This window comes from Aotus nancymaae, unplaced genomic scaffold (genome assembly GCF_030222135.1).
Source record: "Aotus nancymaae isolate 86718 unplaced genomic scaffold, 86718_ANA_hifiasm-v0.15.2.pri h1tg000076l, whole genome shotgun sequence".
In the NCBI taxonomy this organism is placed as follows: Eukaryota; Metazoa; Chordata; class Mammalia; order Primates; family Aotidae; genus Aotus; species Aotus nancymaae.
The window spans coordinates 24,091,182-24,110,329 of record NW_026988491.1 but is presented as its reverse complement, the minus strand read 5'-3'; the positions used below and the strand labels follow the sequence as shown (position 1 = coordinate 24,110,329).

At 56.1% G+C, this 19,148-nt stretch overlaps 1 protein-coding gene across 1 annotated transcript in view; it reads left to right on the top strand.

Moving 5' to 3' along the window:
• Nucleotides 1-326: 326 nt before the first annotated feature.
• The window catches only part of TTLL8 (tubulin tyrosine ligase like 8), a 30,219-nt gene continuing 11,397 nt past the window's right edge, over nucleotides 327-19,148 (top strand). Inside the window, exons 1-9 of the mRNA XM_064367848.1 lie at nucleotides 327-453; nucleotides 2,129-2,230; nucleotides 4,377-4,468; nucleotides 5,470-5,608; nucleotides 6,379-6,452; nucleotides 8,989-9,117; nucleotides 10,007-10,121; nucleotides 10,861-10,986; nucleotides 13,849-14,035. Coding sequence (XP_064223918.1) covers nucleotides 2,167-2,230; nucleotides 4,377-4,468; nucleotides 5,470-5,608; nucleotides 6,379-6,452; nucleotides 8,989-9,117; nucleotides 10,007-10,121; nucleotides 10,861-10,986; nucleotides 13,849-14,035 — 926 coding nt within the window. The 5' untranslated portion in view covers nucleotides 327-453; nucleotides 2,129-2,166. The remainder of the gene's footprint in view (nucleotides 454-2,128; nucleotides 2,231-4,376; nucleotides 4,469-5,469; nucleotides 5,609-6,378; nucleotides 6,453-8,988; nucleotides 9,118-10,006; nucleotides 10,122-10,860; nucleotides 10,987-13,848; nucleotides 14,036-19,148) is intronic.

Below are 19,148 nucleotides of genomic sequence, written 5' to 3'. Positions count from 1 at the left end.
GCAGGGTGTGACCGAGGGTCTTTGTGACCTGGTGGGGGATTGAGTGTGACCCCCATAGCGGGGAGCGGGGCCGCAGCGTGTGACCTGGGGCTACACCCAGGCCCTCCCCCGTGGGCACCATGGCGCGCACCGTCCAGCGCCCTGGACCCCGCAGCCACGCCTGCTCCGACAGCTGCCTGGGACCTGGACCCGGACCCCAACCTGGACCCGGCCCCAACGCCGCCGACTGCTGCCCGTCAGGGTCCGAGGCCCCCACGCGCCGCTGCCCCCCGCGCCCCCCGCGTCCCCCGCGTCCCCCGCCGTCCGCGCAGCCCCACGCCCCAAGTCAGCCGCCAGCGCCCGGGGGTGCACAATGCGCGTGGCCGCCCCAGCACGTTGCTCTGGGTAACCGCAGGACGCTGGGCGGCGCCAATGCGGACAGGGGCGCGTTGGGAGCCACTGACCCAGTCCCCGGTGAGCACGACACCCCCACCTCGGAACCGCAGACCCGCTCCCCACCCCCGAACTCCAGGCCTGGTGAGCACGACACCTCCACCTCGGAACCGCAGACCCGCCCCCCACCCCCGAACTGCAGGCCTAACCCCGCCCTGGGCCTCCGAATTCTAGACCCCAGAATTCCTAGGAATCCCAGGAACCCAAAGACACGTGCGCAGCTCTGCCCACCCCGCCCTCCCTCGAAAGCCCAGAAGTGTTCTTCCCACCTCCCCCCATCTTCTGGGAACTCCACAGCTGTCCACTCTCCTCTGCCTTCAGAACCCACCTCTCCTCATTAACCCAGACCTGCCCCCCAACCCAAACTTTCCCCTCAACCTAGACCTGATCCCTAATTGAGACCTCATGCCCCCAGCCCAGACATGACCCCCTAACCCAGACTTGCCTCACAACCCAGACATGACCCCCCAACCCAGACCAGACACCAAACCAGTTGTGACCCCAAACCCAGTCCTGACCCCCAACCCCAGACCTGACCCCAACCCAGACCTGACCCCCCCAACCCAGACCGGACCCCCCAACCCATACCTGACCCCACAACCCAGACCTGCCACTCAACCCAGACCTGCTCCCCAACCCAGACCTGACCCCTAATTCAAACCTGACCCCCAAGCCTCAGACCTTGACCCCAAACACAGACCTGACTCCCCACCCAGACCTGATGCCCAACACAGACCTGAACCCCAACCCCAGACCTGATCCCCAACCCCAGGCCCAATCCCCAACCCCATACCTGACCCCCAGCCAGGATCTGAACCTCCAACCACAGACCTGACCCCAAACCTGGATGTGACCCCCAATGCCAGACCTGACCCCCAACACAGACCTGACCCCCCAACATAGATTTTATTCCCAACCCCAGACTTAAGTCCTTAATCCAGACCTGACCCACAACCCCAGAGCTGACCCCAACCCAGACCTGACCCCCCAACCCCAGAACTGACCCCCAACCCGGACTTGACCCCAACCCAGACCTGACCCCAACCCAGACCTGACCCCAACCCAGACCTGACCCCCAACCCAGACCTGACCCCAACCCCAGACCTGACCCCAACCCCAGACCTGATCCCCAACCCAGAGCTGACCCCAACCCCAGACCTGACCCCAACCCAGAGCTGACCCCAACCCCAGACATGACCCCCAACCCCAAGCCTGATCTCCAACCCCAGACCTGACCTCCTAACTCAGAACTGACCCCCAACCCAGAGTTGACCCCATCCCAGACCTGATCCCCTAACCCAGACCTGACCCTAGCCCAGACCTGACCGCATCCCAGACCAGACCCCCAAACCAGACCTGACCCTCAACCCAGACCTGACCCCCCAACTCAGACCTGACCCCACAACCCAGACCTGACCTTCCAACTCAGACCCCCAACTAGACCTGACCCCAATCCCAACCTGACCTCCAGCCTCAGACTTATCCACCAACCCAAACCTGACCCCCCAACTCAGACCTAACCCCAACCCAGACCTGATCTCCAACCCAGACTTGCTCCCCAACTCAGACCTGATCTCCCAACTAACACCTGACCCCCAACCCCGACCTGACCCTCAGCTCGGGCCTCAGAACCCTCTCGCTCCTGGGGCCTCCACACCCTCCCCGTTTCTCATAACCAGCACACCCTCTCCTCTAGGGGCCGGAGGAGGGAAGGGTGAGCTGTCTGAGGCCAGCATGGAGCCAGAGAGGAAGGGGTTCTGGTCAGCTTCTTCAGACGGAGATGGGAACAAAGAAAACAGTGGGTATTCCGTGTGCCTGCATGCCAGCCACTCACTCGGAGCCGTGCGGCAGCTCCGAGGCTCACAGGCAGTTCTGGCTGCAGCCTGCTGCCAGGAAATCAGGGAGTCCGGGGGTGGCCACATCACTGAGCTGCAAAACCAGGCGCCTTCTTTTGGATGGTCCAGGCGGAGGAACCCAGGGGCGTTGGGGGTGCTAAGTCCTGCCTCCTGCGCCCCAATCCCACTGGCCAGCTTCCTGGGAAGCTGGGAAATTAAATGTGTGGGTGTGAAGGGCTCTCCTGGTGGGTCATGGGGAGCTGTGCACTTTCCCTTCTCTTCCTGCCTGCCCTTGCCCTCTTCTACTCCATAGACACAGCATAACTATTTAATGGTTATTTCTTGATGATATGCTAAGCGAGGGGTGGAATATTCATGCTTCCCCTCTTTAGACCACCTAGGGTAACTTCCTGACATAGCCACGGCACTCGAAACTGTCATGGCACTGGTGGGAGTGTAGTGGTGAGCAGGACCAGAGGTCACTCTTGTGACCATCTTGGTTTCGGTGGGTTTTGGCCGGCTCCTTTACAGCACCCTGTTTTATCGGCAAGGTTTTTATGACCTGTGTCTTGTGCCGACCTCCCTTCTCATCCTGTGACGTAGAATGTCTTCACCACCTGGGAATGCAGCAGCCCCGGAGGTCTCAGCCTCCTGTTACACAACTGTTCAAGATGGAGTCGCTCTGGTTCGCGTGCCTCGGACGCTTCTGCCGCTGTTGGTTCCTTGGGCCATTCTCCGGCCACACCCAACTCCCACGGCTCTGGTCTCAATGACCGTGGATGGATTTTGCTGACTCATGGATGGCATGCCTCAGAATATGCCATTTCATGTCTGGCCTCGTTAGACGTGTGTCTTTTTTTTTTTTTTTTTTTTTGAGACGGAGTTTCGCTCTTGTTACCCAGGCTGGAGTGCAATGGCGCGATCTCGGCTCACCGCAACCTCCGCCTCCTGGGTTCAGGCAATTCTCCTGCCTCAGCCTCCTGAGTAGCTGGGATTACAGGCACGCGCCACCATGCCCAGCTAATTTTTTGCATTTTTAGTAGAGACGGGGTTTCACCATGTTGACCAGGATGGTCTCGATCTCTTGACCTCGTGATCCACCCGCCTCGGCCTCCCAAAGTGCTGGGATTACAGGCGTGAGCCACCGCGCCCGGCCAGACGTGTGTCTTTTTTTGTGTGTGTGTGATGGAGTCTCGCTCTGTGCCCAGGCTGGAGTGCAATGGTGGGATCTTGGCTCACTGCAACCTCTGCTGCCTGGGTTCAAGTGATTCTCCTGCCTCAGCCTCCTGAGTAGCTGGGATCACAGGCACATGCCACCATGCCCAGCTAATTTTTGTATTTTTAGTGGAGATGGGGTTTCACCATGTTGGTCAGGCTGGTCTTGAACTTGACCTTGTGATCTGCCCGCCTTGGCCTCCCAAAGTGCTGGGATTACAGGTGCCGGCCACCGTGCCTGGCGGGCAGATGTCTTTTGAATTTGTTCTCCAGTCTGTGCGTTACCTCTTCATTTTCTTAATAAAGCAGAACATTTTAATGTTGATGAAGTCCAGCACACCAATTTTAACGTGTATGGTTAGTGCTTTCAGGGACAGTCTGAGAAACATTCTCCTGACACACAGTCATGAAGGTACTCTCCGTGTTTTCTCCTAGAGGCTCTGCGTGTTCAGCTTTCACACAGCGCAGATTAGTTTTTGGGCATGTTGTCAGGCAGCAGGTACAGTTTGCCCTCTCCACACGGACGTACAGTTGTTCTCGCACCGTCCCCACTGAGGTGCTTCGGAGCTTTAGTCTAAATCAGTTGGCTGGACAGACACGGGTTTTTGGAGCCCAGGGGGTGGAGAAAGTGGCAGGAGGAGCTGGCAGGAGGGATTCTCCTGCCTCAGCCTCCCGAGTAGCTGGGATTACAGGCATGCACCACCACACATGGCTAACTTTTGTATTTTTAGTAGAGATGGGGTTTCGCCGTGTTGGCCGGGCTGGTCTTGAACTCCTGGCCTCATGTGATCCACCTGCCTCGGCCTCCCACAGTGCTGGGATTACAGGCGTGAGCCACCGAACCAGCCTGGGATGCCTTTTCCTTTGACTTGATGTCCTCTTTCTCTTTTGCAGAATTAAAACAAGGAATTTCTCAAGATTTGGCTTCTTCCCCCAAATTAAACAGATACAAAATAGCAAGGCAGTTAACAGAAAAAGCAATCAAGGTAAATGCTCCTTGGGACTCAGTGGGGAGGGGGACACTTTTTTAAAAGAACGTTTGTTTTGGAACTTGGAGTCTGTTTGTCTGGCGTCTGACACTCTGTGCCTGAGAGCTGCAGCCTCCTCCCTGTGGGACTTGGCTGGAGTTACATTTATTTATTTATTTACTGTTTGTTTATTTATTTATTTTTGAGACAGAGTCTTGCTCGGTTGCCCAGGCTGGAGTGCAGTGGCACAATCTCAGCTCACCGCAACTTCTGCCTCTTGGGTTCAAGCAATTCTCCTGCCTCAGCCTCTTGAGTAGCTGGGACTACAGGTGAGTAGCTGGGACTACAGGTTCATGCTACCACACCTAGCTAATTTTTTTTATTTTTTAATAGAATTGGAGGTTTCACTGTTGGCCAGGTTGGTCTTGAACTCCTGACCTCAGGTAATCCCAGCACTTTGGGAGGCCGAGGCAGGCAGATCATGAGGTCAGAAGTTAGAGACCAGTCTGGCCAATATAGTGAAAACCCATCTCTACTAAAAATACAAAAAATTAGCCGGGTGTGGTGGTGTGTACCTGGAATCCCAGCTACTCAGGAGGCTGAGGCAGGAGAATTGCGTGAACCAGGGAGGCAGAGTTTGCAATCCACCGAGATCGCGCCATTGCACTCCAGCCCCGGCGACAGTGTGAGACTCTTGTCTAAAAAAAAAAAAAAAAAAAAAAAAATTAGCCAGGCATGGTGGCAGGCACCTGTAATCCCAGCTACTCGGATACTTGGGAGGCTGAGGCAGGGAGAATTACTTGAACCTGGAAGGTGGAGGTTGTAGTGAGCCGAGATCACACCACTGCACTCCAGCCTGGGCAACAGACCTAGATTCCTTCTCGAAAAAGAAAAAATTACATATTGGGTGACAGGTGCCCCAAAATCTTAAAAATCACCACTAATGAGCTTATCCATGTAACCAAAATCCACCTGTTCTCCAAAGACGATTGAAATAAAAATATCTCTTGCCATTTTAGGAGAAGAAGATTTTCTCTATCTATGGACACTACCCAGTGGTGCGTGCGGCTCTGCGGAGGAAGGGCTGGGTGGAGAAGAAGTTCCACTTCTTGCCCAGGGTCATTCCTGATGTCGAGGATGGAGGCACCGGGGTCGCTGGTAGGGTATTGGAGGCGCGAGTCTCAGTGCAGGGCGTGCCTGTCTGCCACGGGCACGGTGGGGGGAGGGTCCATGCCAACCTGAGCGTGCTGCCTGCCCTCCGGTCCTGGTGTGCATGATGGAATCTCTCCAACTCCAGGTCTCCATTGTCCTCCTGGCCTTCCTGCGCCAGGTGGTCATGCAGGGCAAACCCTTTCAAGCCCCTCGCACTGCTCCCTTCTCAGTGTCCCTGTGGCCCCCACCCAGGCCGGGCCTCCTCCTGCCGGGGTGGTTTCCATTGTCCTGCTCTGCCCCGCCCAGCCATCCCTCCTCCGGCCCGCCCCAGCTCCCCAAAGTCCACTCCTCAGGCCCCCACGGTACTCACTGCTCCTCACTGACCCTCTGCACAACTGTATCTGTGTCCTCTTGGCCCCAGTGAGACCCAGAACAAATGTCCCCCTCCTACCCGCCCCTGCCCGGGGCCCCATGGCCTCCATCACACCCACACCCACCCTGGGCTGTCTCCACCGTTCCACACCCCAGGACATCTGGGCCTCCAGGAATCCTGGGACCCCATGCCCTGTCACACAGCCCTGGTGGGATTGCTGTCCTGTGGACGCTCACTGGATGTGTGGGGGCAGCTGGGATGTCCCGAGCCTGACTCAGCACCCACAGAGGCACCGGCTCCGCCAGGGGAAGTTGCTGTCCTGACTGCGGCGGTGATAATGGCGTGCTGCGGGGAGTCTGGCAGAGGCTCTATGTTCAGGCCTCCCGCCGTGTCTTGTTGGCAGATGATAAATGTGCTGAAGTGAAAGAAAATGGAGAAACAGCTTTGGAGAGAATGGAGGGCATCCACGATGTGATGGTGCGTCCCCTGCTGCATCCAAATCGGCCTCGGCCTCTCCACGGCTTCTCACACCATCTTCCTGTTCTGTGCCCACTTGCCCACGTCCTGGGGGATGGCAGCCTGGTGGGGGCAAAACCCCAGTCACAGCAGGGCCCCTTGACCTGGGGCGGGGCGAGCCCTTCAGTGCTGGATGAGCCGCTGTGCAGGGGGCAGACCTGGTGCGCCCAGCTCCCTCTACCCACACTGGGCTGACCTGCCACGTGCTCGTGGAAGCCAAGGGCCCTCCCGGCGTGTGTGTTGCAGGCCAGGCCTGGCCAGCGAGTGAGCTGGGGTCTCCATCAAACACAGCAGTGTGCCCTCCCACCTCTGCAGCCCAGTCTGGTTCCCTGGGGACACCCCACCCTCCCCCATGAAGAGGGTGAAAGAGAAACCAGAGTGGGAGGAGGCATTTGTAGTACTTACAGTTTAAAAGATCAAGTATCCAGGATATGTAAAGACCTCACAAATCAGTAATGAAAAGGCAAGTGGAAAAATGGGCACAGACTTGATCGGGTGCCTCCCTGAGGCCAGCGAGCTCACGCTTCCACCTGGAGTCAGTGCCGTTCCCACAGACCCCACCAGTGCTCCAGCGGCTCCCGGGAAAGAACATTCCTCACTGCTCAGGAGGCTGGAGGCTGGGTCAGGGGCAGCGTGGCTGGACTGGTGAGGGCGCCCTGCTTCACAGACAGCTGACTGCTTTCTGCGTCCTCACACAGGGGCAAGGCCACTTTATAAGGGCCTCATGCTCACGACCTAACCCTAGAGCCCTGCCTCCTCTGCCATCGCCTGGGGGTGAGGACTGCGGCACGTGCATTTCGGGGGGACGGGAACGTTCTGCTCACTAGGTGTGGAGGAGAGAGGTGCAGGTGTCAGTGACACGACAGGGGCGACTGGGGGACTTCGGTTCTGTTGACGATGCTGTTTCTCACCCCAGGATACAGTGGTTAGTGGTTAGAGGTTAGTATGCTATTATTTACACTTTTATATTTTTCTTTTTGTTTTTGAGACAGAGTTTTGCTCTTGTTACCCAGGCAGGAGTGCAGAGGCGCGATCTCAGCTCACTGCAACCTCCGCCTCCTGGGTTCAAGTGATTCTCCTGCCTCAGGCTCCCGAGTAGCTGGGATTACAGGCACTCACCACCACACCTGGCTAATTCTTGTATTTTTAGTAGAGACGGGGTTTCACCTGTTGGCCAGGCTGGTCTTGAACTCCTGACCTCAGGTGATCCACCAGCCTTGACCTCCCAAAGTTCTGGGATCACAGGTGTGAGCCACCAGGCCCAGCCTTACACTTTTATATTTCTAAGATAATTCAAAACATATGTTAAAAAACGAGACTTCTATCTGAAAATGACAAGGAAAGCGACAGATGCCACTCCAAGGGTAGGAACAGGAGGTCGCACCATCAAGTGCAGAGGGCCTGGGGCCCAGCTCCCTCCCTGGGGTCTGCACAGAGCAGGGTGGAGGGAGGCCTGGCCTGCACTCACAGGGCACCGCGTGGAACCTTCCGCCTTGTGGAATGTCGCGTGTGGGATTCTGCCCGTGCAGGTAAATGTGCGTGTCTGTGTGTCCACACGCACTTGTCTGCAGAGACCGACTCAGATGGGTGCTCCCCAAGGTGTCAGGTCAGAGATTATCTCCTGAGGGAGGATTTTGAGGAATGTTTTCCTTTCTTGAATCTCTTTGTATGGTTGGAATTCTTTTCAATTCTTTTCTTTTTTTTTTTTTGGAGACAGAGTCTCTCTTTATTGCCCAGGCTGGAGTGCAGTGGTGCAATCTCGGCTCACTGCAACCTCCGCTTCCTGGGCTCAAGTGATTCTGCTGTCTCAGCCTCCTGAGTAGCTGGGACTACAGGTGCACACCACCACGCCCAGCTAATTTTTGCACTTTTAGTAGAGACAGGGTTTCACCATGTTGGCCAGGATGGTCTCAATTTCTTGACCTCGTGATCCGCCCGCCTCAGGCTCCCGAAGTGCTGGGATTACAGGCCTGCGCCACCACACCCGGCCTGGTTGGAATTTTGACTCAACATGGGCCATTGTTGTAAATAGAAAAGCACCAACAGGACGCCCCCGGCCTCAGGCCCCAGCTCTGCGCCCAGCCCCTCTTTCAGCAGGGCAGGATCAGAGGCCGGTGCCTGGGGCTCAGGTGGGGCTCTGCGGGTGGTTCAGGCCTGGGGGCCTCCATCCTGGGGACTGTGAGCTCCTGGTCATGAACTGTTGTGTATTCTACCCTGGCCAGTGGCTCGTCCCCACCCCATGGAGACTCCATGTGGAGGGCTCAGGTCCCACCTGCAGCTTCCACGTCAGGGGTGGCTCCCCAGAGCACCAGGCCCCTGAGTGGAACCCTGTGTGGTCCTGGCTGCGCCCCACGCCCCATGTGCAGGAGGCCCTCAAGGAGCACGGCTGGGAGCCTCACGCTGCGCACAATTTATCCTCTGATGTTCGCCTTGCTCCGTCACATCCCGGCTGCGTGAACCTTGACTGCTGGCTATCAACAGACTTTCTTCTTGCCAGTCTAGGTTGGTAGAAAACGAGATGCCCTACCTCCTCTGGACCATCAGGAGGGACGCCATTGACTATCACAGCCTGACCTGTGACCAGAGGCTGAACCACTATGCCAAGACAGCCTCCTTCACCACCAAGGTGAGCTGCTGCTGAGGGTAGCGGGGGGCTGGCAGGAGCCGGCAAGGGTAGGGGAGGGGCCTCTGCAGCCACTAGGGACCCTTGGCGGCTGGTCAGTGGCCATGGGTGGCCATAGGCGGCCACCACTCACCTCCTGGGTGCCTCCTGGGACTCCTGGTCTGACGCCATGGCCAGAATGACTCAGTGTCCACCCCACCCCTAGCACCCCTGGGCCCTTTGCTCTGTGTCTCTGGGTGGATCTGGGGCCACAGAAGCCCCCTCCTCAGGGCACAGAGGCCAAGCCAAAGATGGGGCTGAGTGGGAGCTGCCACCGGGCTTTGGGCCCTGAAGGGGCTGTGGGTCCCCAGGGGCAGGGGTGTGGCCTTCCGCTGCAGGGGTCCCTGACTGGGAATGTACGTCACTGGGCACTTTCCCACCTCCCCTGTCCCTGGCCCTGCACAAGGCAGCTGCCACACCTTTCCACCAAGGCCCAGGGTTGGGGCCTGGCCAGGACACAGGGTATGGGGACCCTGCTGAGGGAGGGGTAGGGCAGAGGGGCTTCCCTGGCACAGGAGCCCCCTCAGCAGGCCAGGTGTGGCTGCCTCAGCACAGTGTATGGGGCGGGGGTGGAGGACAAGGCACCCTTCCGCACCTTACACCCCAAGGCCTCCTCGGGCCAGGCCAGGGCTGGTGCTGCTGGTGGAAACATGGCTCCTGCAAAGACCCTGTGTGCAGAGCCTGGCCTGGGGCCCTGAGGGGCTGAGAGACTGGGGACGGGAGAGGGGTCTGCCCCAGGGGTGCCCTGTGGTGCCCGGCGGTCCGGCGAGTCTGAGGTGGACGGCGGGTCCTGCCTTTCGAGCGAAGGGGAGCGGAGCTGCCCCTCGGGCCTAACGCGCCGCTGTCTCTGGAGATCGGGCTGTGCGTGAACATGCGGAGCCTGCCGTGGTACGTCCCGGCGAACCCCGACTCCTTCTTCCCACGCTGCTACAGCCTCTGCAGCGACAACGAGCAGCAGGAGTTCCTGGGTAAGTGACGTGGCCCCGGGGCCCAGCCAGCACCCCAGCTCAGCACCCCAGCTCAGCACCTCTGGTCCCCGGGCAAGGGCTCATCTGGAAACTTCTGTGGGCAACCTCAGAAGGGGGAGGGGCACTGCGGCTGTGGAGCGGGTGTTGGTCAGGGCGGGCAGGGAGGCCCTGCTGGCTTGTGCCTGCTCAGAGTGGTGCTGCCCATCTTGGCCGAGCTGGATGTGGTTACCTTGCTGCTCAGCACCCGGCCTGTAGGCCCCATGCGATGCATGCTCTGCCTTCTGAGACACAGCAATACGTGGGACGCGGCAGAGGACCCAGTGCTGTCAGCAGAGAGACTTCTAGAAAGATCCTCCTGGCACTGAGACAGACTGATGGGGCCAGGTCTGAGGACAGAGGACAGAGGCTGTGGTCATGGCAGTGCAGGGGCCGGGGGTGCAGGGGAGGGAGGGCGGGCAGTCACAAAGGGTATGGCACTGCCTCTGGGCCTGGGGACAGTGCGCAAGCCGCTGGGGTGAGGCTGGCTCATGGTTGGAGGCCAAGGGGTGCAGCTGGACAGCTGCAGTCACAGAGGTGCTGGGGGGAGAAGGGCAGGCAGAGTGGGCTGTGGGAGCAGGCCTGGCCTCGACCAGCTGTGAGCCAGGAAGTGGGGTGGGTGCGGGAGCCTCCGAGGCCCTGGCCCCAACTCCAGTCCCCAGTCCAGGCCCAGGTGGAGGGTGAGACCGTGCTGTCCTTTCAGATGACTTCCGGCGTACCATGGCATCTAGCATCCTCAAGTGGGTGGTCAGTCACCAGAGCTGCGGCAGGAGCAAGCCCAGGGCCAAGACGGAGGAGGCTGAGAGCAGCGAGCTGAGCAGCAGGACAGGTGTGTGGGGCATGGGGCAGGGGCCGGGCAGTGCCGGGCTGCCAGAGCTAGGGGCCTCCACGGGGGCCCTCCTGCCTCCTGGGCATGGTCACTCTTGAGGGTCTGAGCAGCCGGGACCAGATGCAGCCATGCCTCAGACTCTCTCGATTCCCACAGCAAACGGGTTTCCTGATCTAACTGTGGGGCTAAACGCCTGGCAGTTAACACAGCCCTGGGACATCCGAGTCCCATGCTCACCACCACAGTTCCGTGCCATGGACGTGGTTCCAGCCTGTGGTCAAGAGCCTGCCGTGCCCATGGCCACACTGATGCCACAGCCCGAGTCTCCCCAGAAAGGCCCCGTGGGAGAAAATGCAGGAAGCCCCGGGAGAGGTGCCCCAGGTGCTGCAGGGATGCGAGCCAGCCATCGTGGTTCTGGTCAAAATCCAAATGTTTCTTGTGACTGTAATAAAATGTGATTTCTAGAGCAGTTTTAGGTTCACAGCACCGCCGAGCAGAGGCACAGGGTTTGCCACATGCCACATCCTTCTGCCACGCGCCTCCCCCACTGTCGATGCCCCTCCAGAGCGGTGCGTTCACTGCGACTGCTGGCAGATGAACATGAGTGCATTAGACTTTCAGTGTGTATTTGAGCACTGTGATCATGGTGTATTTCAGTGTGTATTTGAGCACGGTGATCTGTGCCAATCAGACGGCTGCAGGGCTCCACCGAGGGAAAAGCTCTTCTAGGTAAACGTGGAAGCGGAGGAAACAAATCCCGATTGCTGAACACTGGGGCAGTGGCCTCATCTGTGCCGAGTGGGAACTTTGCCCAGCTGGCTGCCTGTGACTGGCTGTGCTCAGGTTTCACTTTCAATTCTGAGTTAGGTTTTGGCTTGCTTACGTTGGACACAAGGCCGCTTGGGCCACCTCAGTCCGATAGCCTCCTAACTAATGATTCTGTTTTTCTTTTAAGATGAAGTCTCACTCTGTCACCCAGGTGGAGTGCAAAACGGTGTGATCTTGGCTCACTGCAACCTCCTCCACCTCCCTGGTTCAAGTGATTCTCCTGCCTCAGCCTCCTGACTAGCTGGGATTACAGGCACATGACACCACGCCCAGCTAATTTTTTGTATTTTTAGTAGAGATGGGGTTTCACCTGTTGGCCAGGCTGATCTCGAACTCCTGACCTCAAGTGATCCACCCACCTTAGCTTCCCACGGTGCTGGGATTACAGGCTTAAGCCACTGCACCCGGCCTAATTAATAATTTTAACACAGTTGATGAACTTACATTGACACATCATGGTAACCCAAATGGTTTTATACATTCTGCAGGTTTGGACAAATGTATGATGACGTGTATCCACCATTCCAGTATCAGACAGAGAAGATCCCCGGCCCCAAGACTCTCCGTGCTATCTCCTCATCCCCCCACCCACCCCAAGCTCCTGGCTACCACTGATCTTTTTACTGTCTCCATGGTTTTGCCTTTTCTAGAATGCCATTTGGATAGAGCCATGTAGCATGGAGCCTTTTCAGATGGGCTTCTTTGACTTAGTGATATGCATTTAAGATTCTTCCAAGTCTTTTCATGACCTGATAGCTCATTTCTTTTTAGTGCTGAGTAATATTCCATTCTCTGGATCCACCACTGTTTATTTATCTGTTCGTCTGCTGAAAGACATCTTGGTCACTTCCAGGTTTTGACAATCATGAATAATGTTTCCATGAACATCTGTGTGCAGGTCTTGTGTGGCCATAAATTTTGACCTCCTTTGGGCAAATACCAAGGAGTGTACTTACTGGATGGTGTGGCAAGAGTATGTTTAGTTTTGTAAGAAACTGCCAGACTGTCTTCCGAAGTAGCTGCACCGTTTTGCATTTCCGCCAGCCATGAGGGGGAGTTCCTGTCCTCCACATCCTCACCAGCATTTGGTGTCGTCGGTGGTCTGTTTGTACATTCTCCTGGGTCTGTCGTAGTGCCTCGTTATTGTTGTGATTTGTGATTCCACAGCAGCATTTGATGTTGAGCATGTGTTCATATGCTTGTTTTCCATCTGTATAGATTTTTTGGTGAGGTGACCGTTCAGAGTCACATTTGTAAATTATGTTTTCTGGCTGGGTGTGGTGGTTCACAAAGTAATCCCGGCTCTTTGGGAGGCCAAGGCAGGTGGTCACTTGAGGTCAGGAGTTTGAGACCAGCTAGGCTAACATGGTGAAACTCAGTCTCCACTAAAAATACAAAATTAACTAGGTGTGATGGTGGGCACTTGTAATCCCAGCTACTTGAGAGGCTGAGGCACAAGAATTGCTTGAACCTGGAAGGTGGAGGTTGCAGTGAGCCAAGATCATGCCTCCAGCCTGGGAGACGAGTGCAATACTCTAGCTCAAAAAAATACAAATACAAATAAAAAATAAAATATTTTCTTATTGGTGACTTTCAAGAGTTCTCTGCATACTCTAGATAACATTCCTTTATTAGATGTGTGCAAATATTTCCTCCCGGTCTATGGCTTGTCTTCTCACTGTCCTTTACAGAGCAGAAGCTTTTCATTTTAATGAAGTTGAACTTCTCAGTAATTGCTACTGCAGGGCACTGAGAGTCAGGTGGCAGGGTTCACATGTTTGCTTGGGGAGGATGGGGCTGTTCAGGGGGGAGGAAGTCACCTGCACAGACGCAGGCGTGGCATCCAGGGTGGCTGCCCAGAGAAGCTTTGTGGGGTCTTGGGGTGCCTGCCTGGGTGTCTGGGATACTTGTTGGGTATTGGGGCACAGAGGGAGTCGAGCTGCCTTTGTCCATGGCTTTAGGCATCACTCCACGAGGTGGGCGGGGCTGCCTCCTTGTGGGTCCACACTCCATGTGCCTGTGTTTGGGTTTCAGATGCTGAAAATGCTGAGGCAAAGCTCAGGGGCCTTCCCGGGCAACTTGTGGATGTTGCGTGCAAGGTGTGCCAGACCTACCTGGGGAAGCTGGAGCATGAGGACATTGACATGGCAGAGGGCACCACGGAGGACCTCACCGAGGCTGAGTGGGAGGACCTGACCCAGCAGTACTACGCCCTCATTCAGTAAGACTTGCGCAGGCCCTTGGCTCACAGAGTCTGAAGTATAGCCTCCCTCAGCATGCGCCAGAGCCGGCGAGTGGGGATTGCAGGAGCTGCAGGGGCCGTGCGGCCTCTGGGAACTGGGTCACCTGTCTGGGCATTAACTTACCTGTGGGGTATTCTTGTTGGGTATTGGGGTGCCTTTCTGGATGTTGGGGCTTCTGTCTGGGTGTCGAGATGCTTGTTGGGCATTGAGGCACTTGTCTGGAGTCTGGGATGCTTGTTGGGTATTGGGGTGTTTGTCTGGATGCTGGGGTGCCTTACGGGTGTCAGGGTGCCTAGGCCCTCTGTTGCCTGTCCCACCAGGCCCCTGGTGACTGTTGAGAGGATGATACCCACCTTGGGGTGCCTTTGGGGAGTAACATTGTCTTGTGCATCTTCAAAATCCAGAAGGGTGTGATGTCATTTGAGCTTGCCCAGTCTGAGACAGGCAGGTGGGGTTTGTCCGTTTCACAGCTGGGCCACCTACCTCACTCTTGGCCATTGGCAAGTGACTGGCAGAGGCGCGCTTGGGCCCAGAGCTCTCAGCTTGCCAACCTAATCACCATTTGCTGCTCCAGGGGTCCAAAGGCTGACCCTGGCCTTCCTGCCTCCTGCTGAGGGCCAAGTTCTTCCCGGAGCCAGGAGTCCAGCACTCCTTTGACAGAAGCCACCAGAGAGAGGAACTGGGCAGAGGTGGCCCTGGCACCCCAGAAGCATGAGCAGCTGCCAGCAGGGGCAAGTCTGTGAGGTCTGTCCACGCTGACACATGTAGGGTCAGTGAGGTCCGTCGACACTCGCACATGTGGGATCTGTGAGGTACATCCACACTCACACACGTGAGGTTGGTGAGGTCTGTCCACACCAGTACATGTGGGATCTGTGAAGTCTGTCCATGCCAGCACACGTGGGATCTGTGAGGTCTGTCCACGCTGGCACATGTGAGGTTGGCGAGGTCTGTCCACACCAGCACACATGGGATCTATGAGGTCCGCCCACACTGGCAAATGTGGGATCTGTGAGGTCCATCCACGCTGGCACACATGGGATCTATACAGTCTGTCCACACTGGCACACGTGGGATCTGTGAGTCCGTCCACGCTGGCACACGTGGGATCTATACACTCTGTCCACGTCGGCACACGTGGGATCTGTGAGGTCTGTCCACATCGGCACATGTGGGATCTGTGAGGTCTGTCCACGCTGGCACACGTGGGTTCTGTGAGGTCCGTCCACGCCGGCACACGTGGGGTCTTTGAGGTCCATCCACACTGGCACACGTGGGATCTGTGAGGTCTGTCCATGCCGGCACACGTGGAATCTGTGAGGTCTGTCCACACCGGCACATGTGGAGTTGGTGAGGTCAAAAGGAAAGCTATATGATCATCTCAAAAGATGCAAAAATTGGTGAAACTTAATACCTGTTCTTGTAAATTTGTAGAGCAAACTAGGAAACGAAAACACTTTTCTTTTTTGAGATGAGGTCTCACTCTGTCCACCTAGGCTGGAGTACAGTGGCACAATCATAGCTCACTGCCACCTCAAACTCCTGGGTTCAAGCAATCTTTCCACCTCGGCTTCTCAAGTAGCTGGGACTCCAGGCACATGCCACCACACTGGCTAATTTTTTAATTTTTTGTGTAGAGACAGGGTCTTGCTATGTTGCCCAGGCTTGTCTCGAACTCCTAGCCTCAAGCAATCCTCCTGCTTTTGCCTCCCAAAGTGCTAGGATTATAGGTGTAACTGACTTCCACACAACTAAATCTTTTCATTTGAAAGTTTAAGAATCCAACAGCTAACATATTTCTTAGTGGTTATTATTGAAAGTGAAATCAGAATGAGACAGATGCTCACCATCAGACTTCTGTTCAGCTTTTAATGGTCCGACTGGTTTAATAGTACAGGGGAAAAGTAAGGCATGAAGATGAGAAAGGAAAAAATAAAATTCTTATTTGTAGATGACATGATTGTATAGAAAATTTAATACTTAAATAATTTAAATAAATTATAAAGTATTAAAATTAAGTGAAATCAGCAAGGTCACTGGGTACAAACTTAATATACAAGATTCCATCATGTTTCTATGTTCTAGCAGCGATTGTGAAATGAAATTCTAAAAACACAATACACTTACATCAAATAGCAAACCTCTAGAAAAAAATCTAACAAAATACATTCGAGACCCTAAATTGAAAGTTATAAAATTAAAGAGACAGTAAATACCTAACGTGTGTGTGTGCATGTGTATACCATGTTAATAAATCAGAAGACTCAATAGTGTAGAGATGCTTTTCTCAGACTGATTGTTAGAGTCAGTGTAATCCCACCAGAATCCTGAGAGGTATTTTTTTTTTGTAGGGGTGGGGTAGGGCAGGAGGAACTAATGAACTGATTTATATAGAAATATGAATAATTTAAGAAAAGCTAAAACAGACTTGATAAAGAAAAAATTATAGGACTTGTGCTCCAAATTTCAAGACTTACTCTAGATTTATGATAGTTAAAATGTGATATTGGGATAGGATCTAGGCTGGGCGCTGTGGCTCACACCTGTAATCCCAGCACTTTGGGAGGCTGAGTGGGTGGATCATGAGGTCAGGAGATTGAGACCATCCTGACCAACATGGTGAAACACTGTCTCTACTAAAAATACAAAAATTAGCCAGGTGTGGTGGTGGGCACTTGTAATCCTAGCTACCCGGAAGGCTGAGGCAGGAGAATTGCTTGAACTGGGAGGTGAAGGTTGTAGTGAGACAAGATCACACCACTGCACTCCCGCCTGGGAGACAGAGTGAGACTTTGTCTCAAAAAAGAAAAAAGAAAAAGAAAAAGAGGCCAGGCACAAAGGAGCACAAGGTGTGTGGTTTCACTGATAGGAAGTTCAAGAACAGGCTAGCCCTGTCCACAGTGATGGGCAGCATGGCCACTGGTCTCCGCTGCCTGTTGAGGAGCGGAGGCGCTCCTGTCTCGGTCCGGGGGCAGGTGCACGCGCGTACACGGATGTACACATTGTGCGACTTGAATTTTTTTTTTTTTTTTTTTGAGACGGAGTTTCGCTCATGTTACCCAGGCTGGAGTGCAATGGCGCGATCTCGGCTCACCGCAACCTCCGCCTCCCGGGTTCAGGAAATTCTCCTGCCTCAGCCTCTTGAGTAGCTGGGATCACAGGCACGTGCCACCATGCCCAGCTAATTTTTTGTATTTTTAGTAGAGGTGGGGTTTCACTATGTTGACCAGGATGGTCTCGATCTCTTGACCTCGTGATCCACCCACCTCGGCCTCCCAAAGTGCTGGGATTACAGGCGTGAGCCACCGCGCCCGGCCCGCGACTTGAATTTTTTGAGTATGGCAGGATGCACCTGCATTTTCTTAGACCCGAATTAAAAGGAAGTCCCAGGGGTGACCACCAGGTGGCAGCATCGGACCCCCGCGTGTTCCTGTGGCCGACTCATCCCAAACCACATCACGAGGGTGTGTGGTGTCCACGGGAGCTTCCCAGCTGCTGCTGGAGAGGCTCTCTCTGGGAGCCCCTGGTGCCTCAGGCCCGTCAGTCCTCACCTACTGGGCTCAGGGGATCCCAGGCAGGTGTGCCCAGGGTCAGGACTCAGCTGTGGCTGTGCCCTGCTCACTGCCAGCATCTGGAGGCCCAGCTTGTTCTCTGTCGAGTCTGGGACACACATTTCATGGTTCCTTGGTGTTGCCGGCTCCTGCATGGCGCTCTGCTGGACTCGTGAGCAGCTGTAACCCTCACTGCTCTCAACTTTCTCCCTGCAAAGCAGGGGCAACACAGCAGTGCGTGCACCTGTGGGGAGGGTGGTCCTGCTCAAATCCCGCCTCCCAGTTGTGAGGGCATCCCTGGCTGGGGGCTGGGCTGTCCTGGGGACGCTGTGAGGGATTCCTTCCCATGGGATGACCACAGCTTGTCTTCCTCCTGAGCAAGTCACTGCAGCCCCGGGTCACTTGAAGCTTGCTGGTCCCCTGGGCGGCGTTGGCTGTGACCAGCATGGTGAACATCCACGGTGACCTGCCCTATTTACACTCGATCGTTTTGGGCCGGCCCATGCAGCAGGGACAGGGCTGTTTCAGGGGCGCGGGGTCGGGGGACTGGCTGCACCCGGTTTGCTTCACGTCCTCACCACAGTGGAGGGTCCTGTTCCCATCCTGGGGCCAGGAGTGCACGTCGCTCACCAGGGAGGAGGCGTGTCGGCTGGTGAGAGCCAGAGGTGCTGCCCACCTGAGGTTACCTTCAGTCCTTCCTGGGAGGGGCCTGTCACACAGCTCCACAGTGCAGGGCCCTTCCCATGTTGTCAGGGACACCCCAGCCTCACTTCTCCCTTCAAGCTGCCCCAGCAGGTGTGAATGGAGCCCCACCCCAGCTCAGGCTGGCCAGGAGAGTCACGGCTGGTGTCCTTGGAGCCCTGCTGGCCCCGCTCCTGTGCCCCAGCCGCCTTGTCAGGATGTCAGGGGGCTCCACGCTGGTCCTTCTTCTTTGCAGCCCTGAGTCTGCCCACGCAGGACGGGTCCAACGGGCCCTGGGGTGGCTGCTGGCACCGCATGGCTTCCCCTCCACCATCCGGGCAGCAGGAGTGCACACTCGAGCTCTAAACCCGATCAAATAGCTCTCCTTACCCCCTCCTTTTTCTCTGTATTTATGACGTCTGGAGCCTAGCCCATGGCTGCAAAGCCACCAACAGGGTCTCGAGTCAGACTGACGTTGAGTTCGCAGGACGTGGTGCTGGCAGCTGGCAGGGACACAGGAGGCCTGCATGGGCTGGCCCCTTTCCTACCAGGGGATGGGCCCAGGCACCACCAACCACAGGTGGAACCTGGGCATGGCTGCATCTCCCCCAACCTGCTTCCCACCATTTCCACTCAAGCAGGGTGATGCTTGGGGCCCATGGCCAGTTCAGACCCACACACTGGGGTCCCCACATGGCCCTTCACAAGGCCCTTGCCTGGTGTGGCCTCGCAGGGTTGAGTTTCCAGGTGTCTGTCCTTTGGCAGACGTCCTGGACAACCCCCAGCCCTTTCCCGCCGGGTCAGCCCCGGACCAACCCAGAGTGAGCCTGCTTGGTGGGCGAGGCGGGCCCCAGCCTCG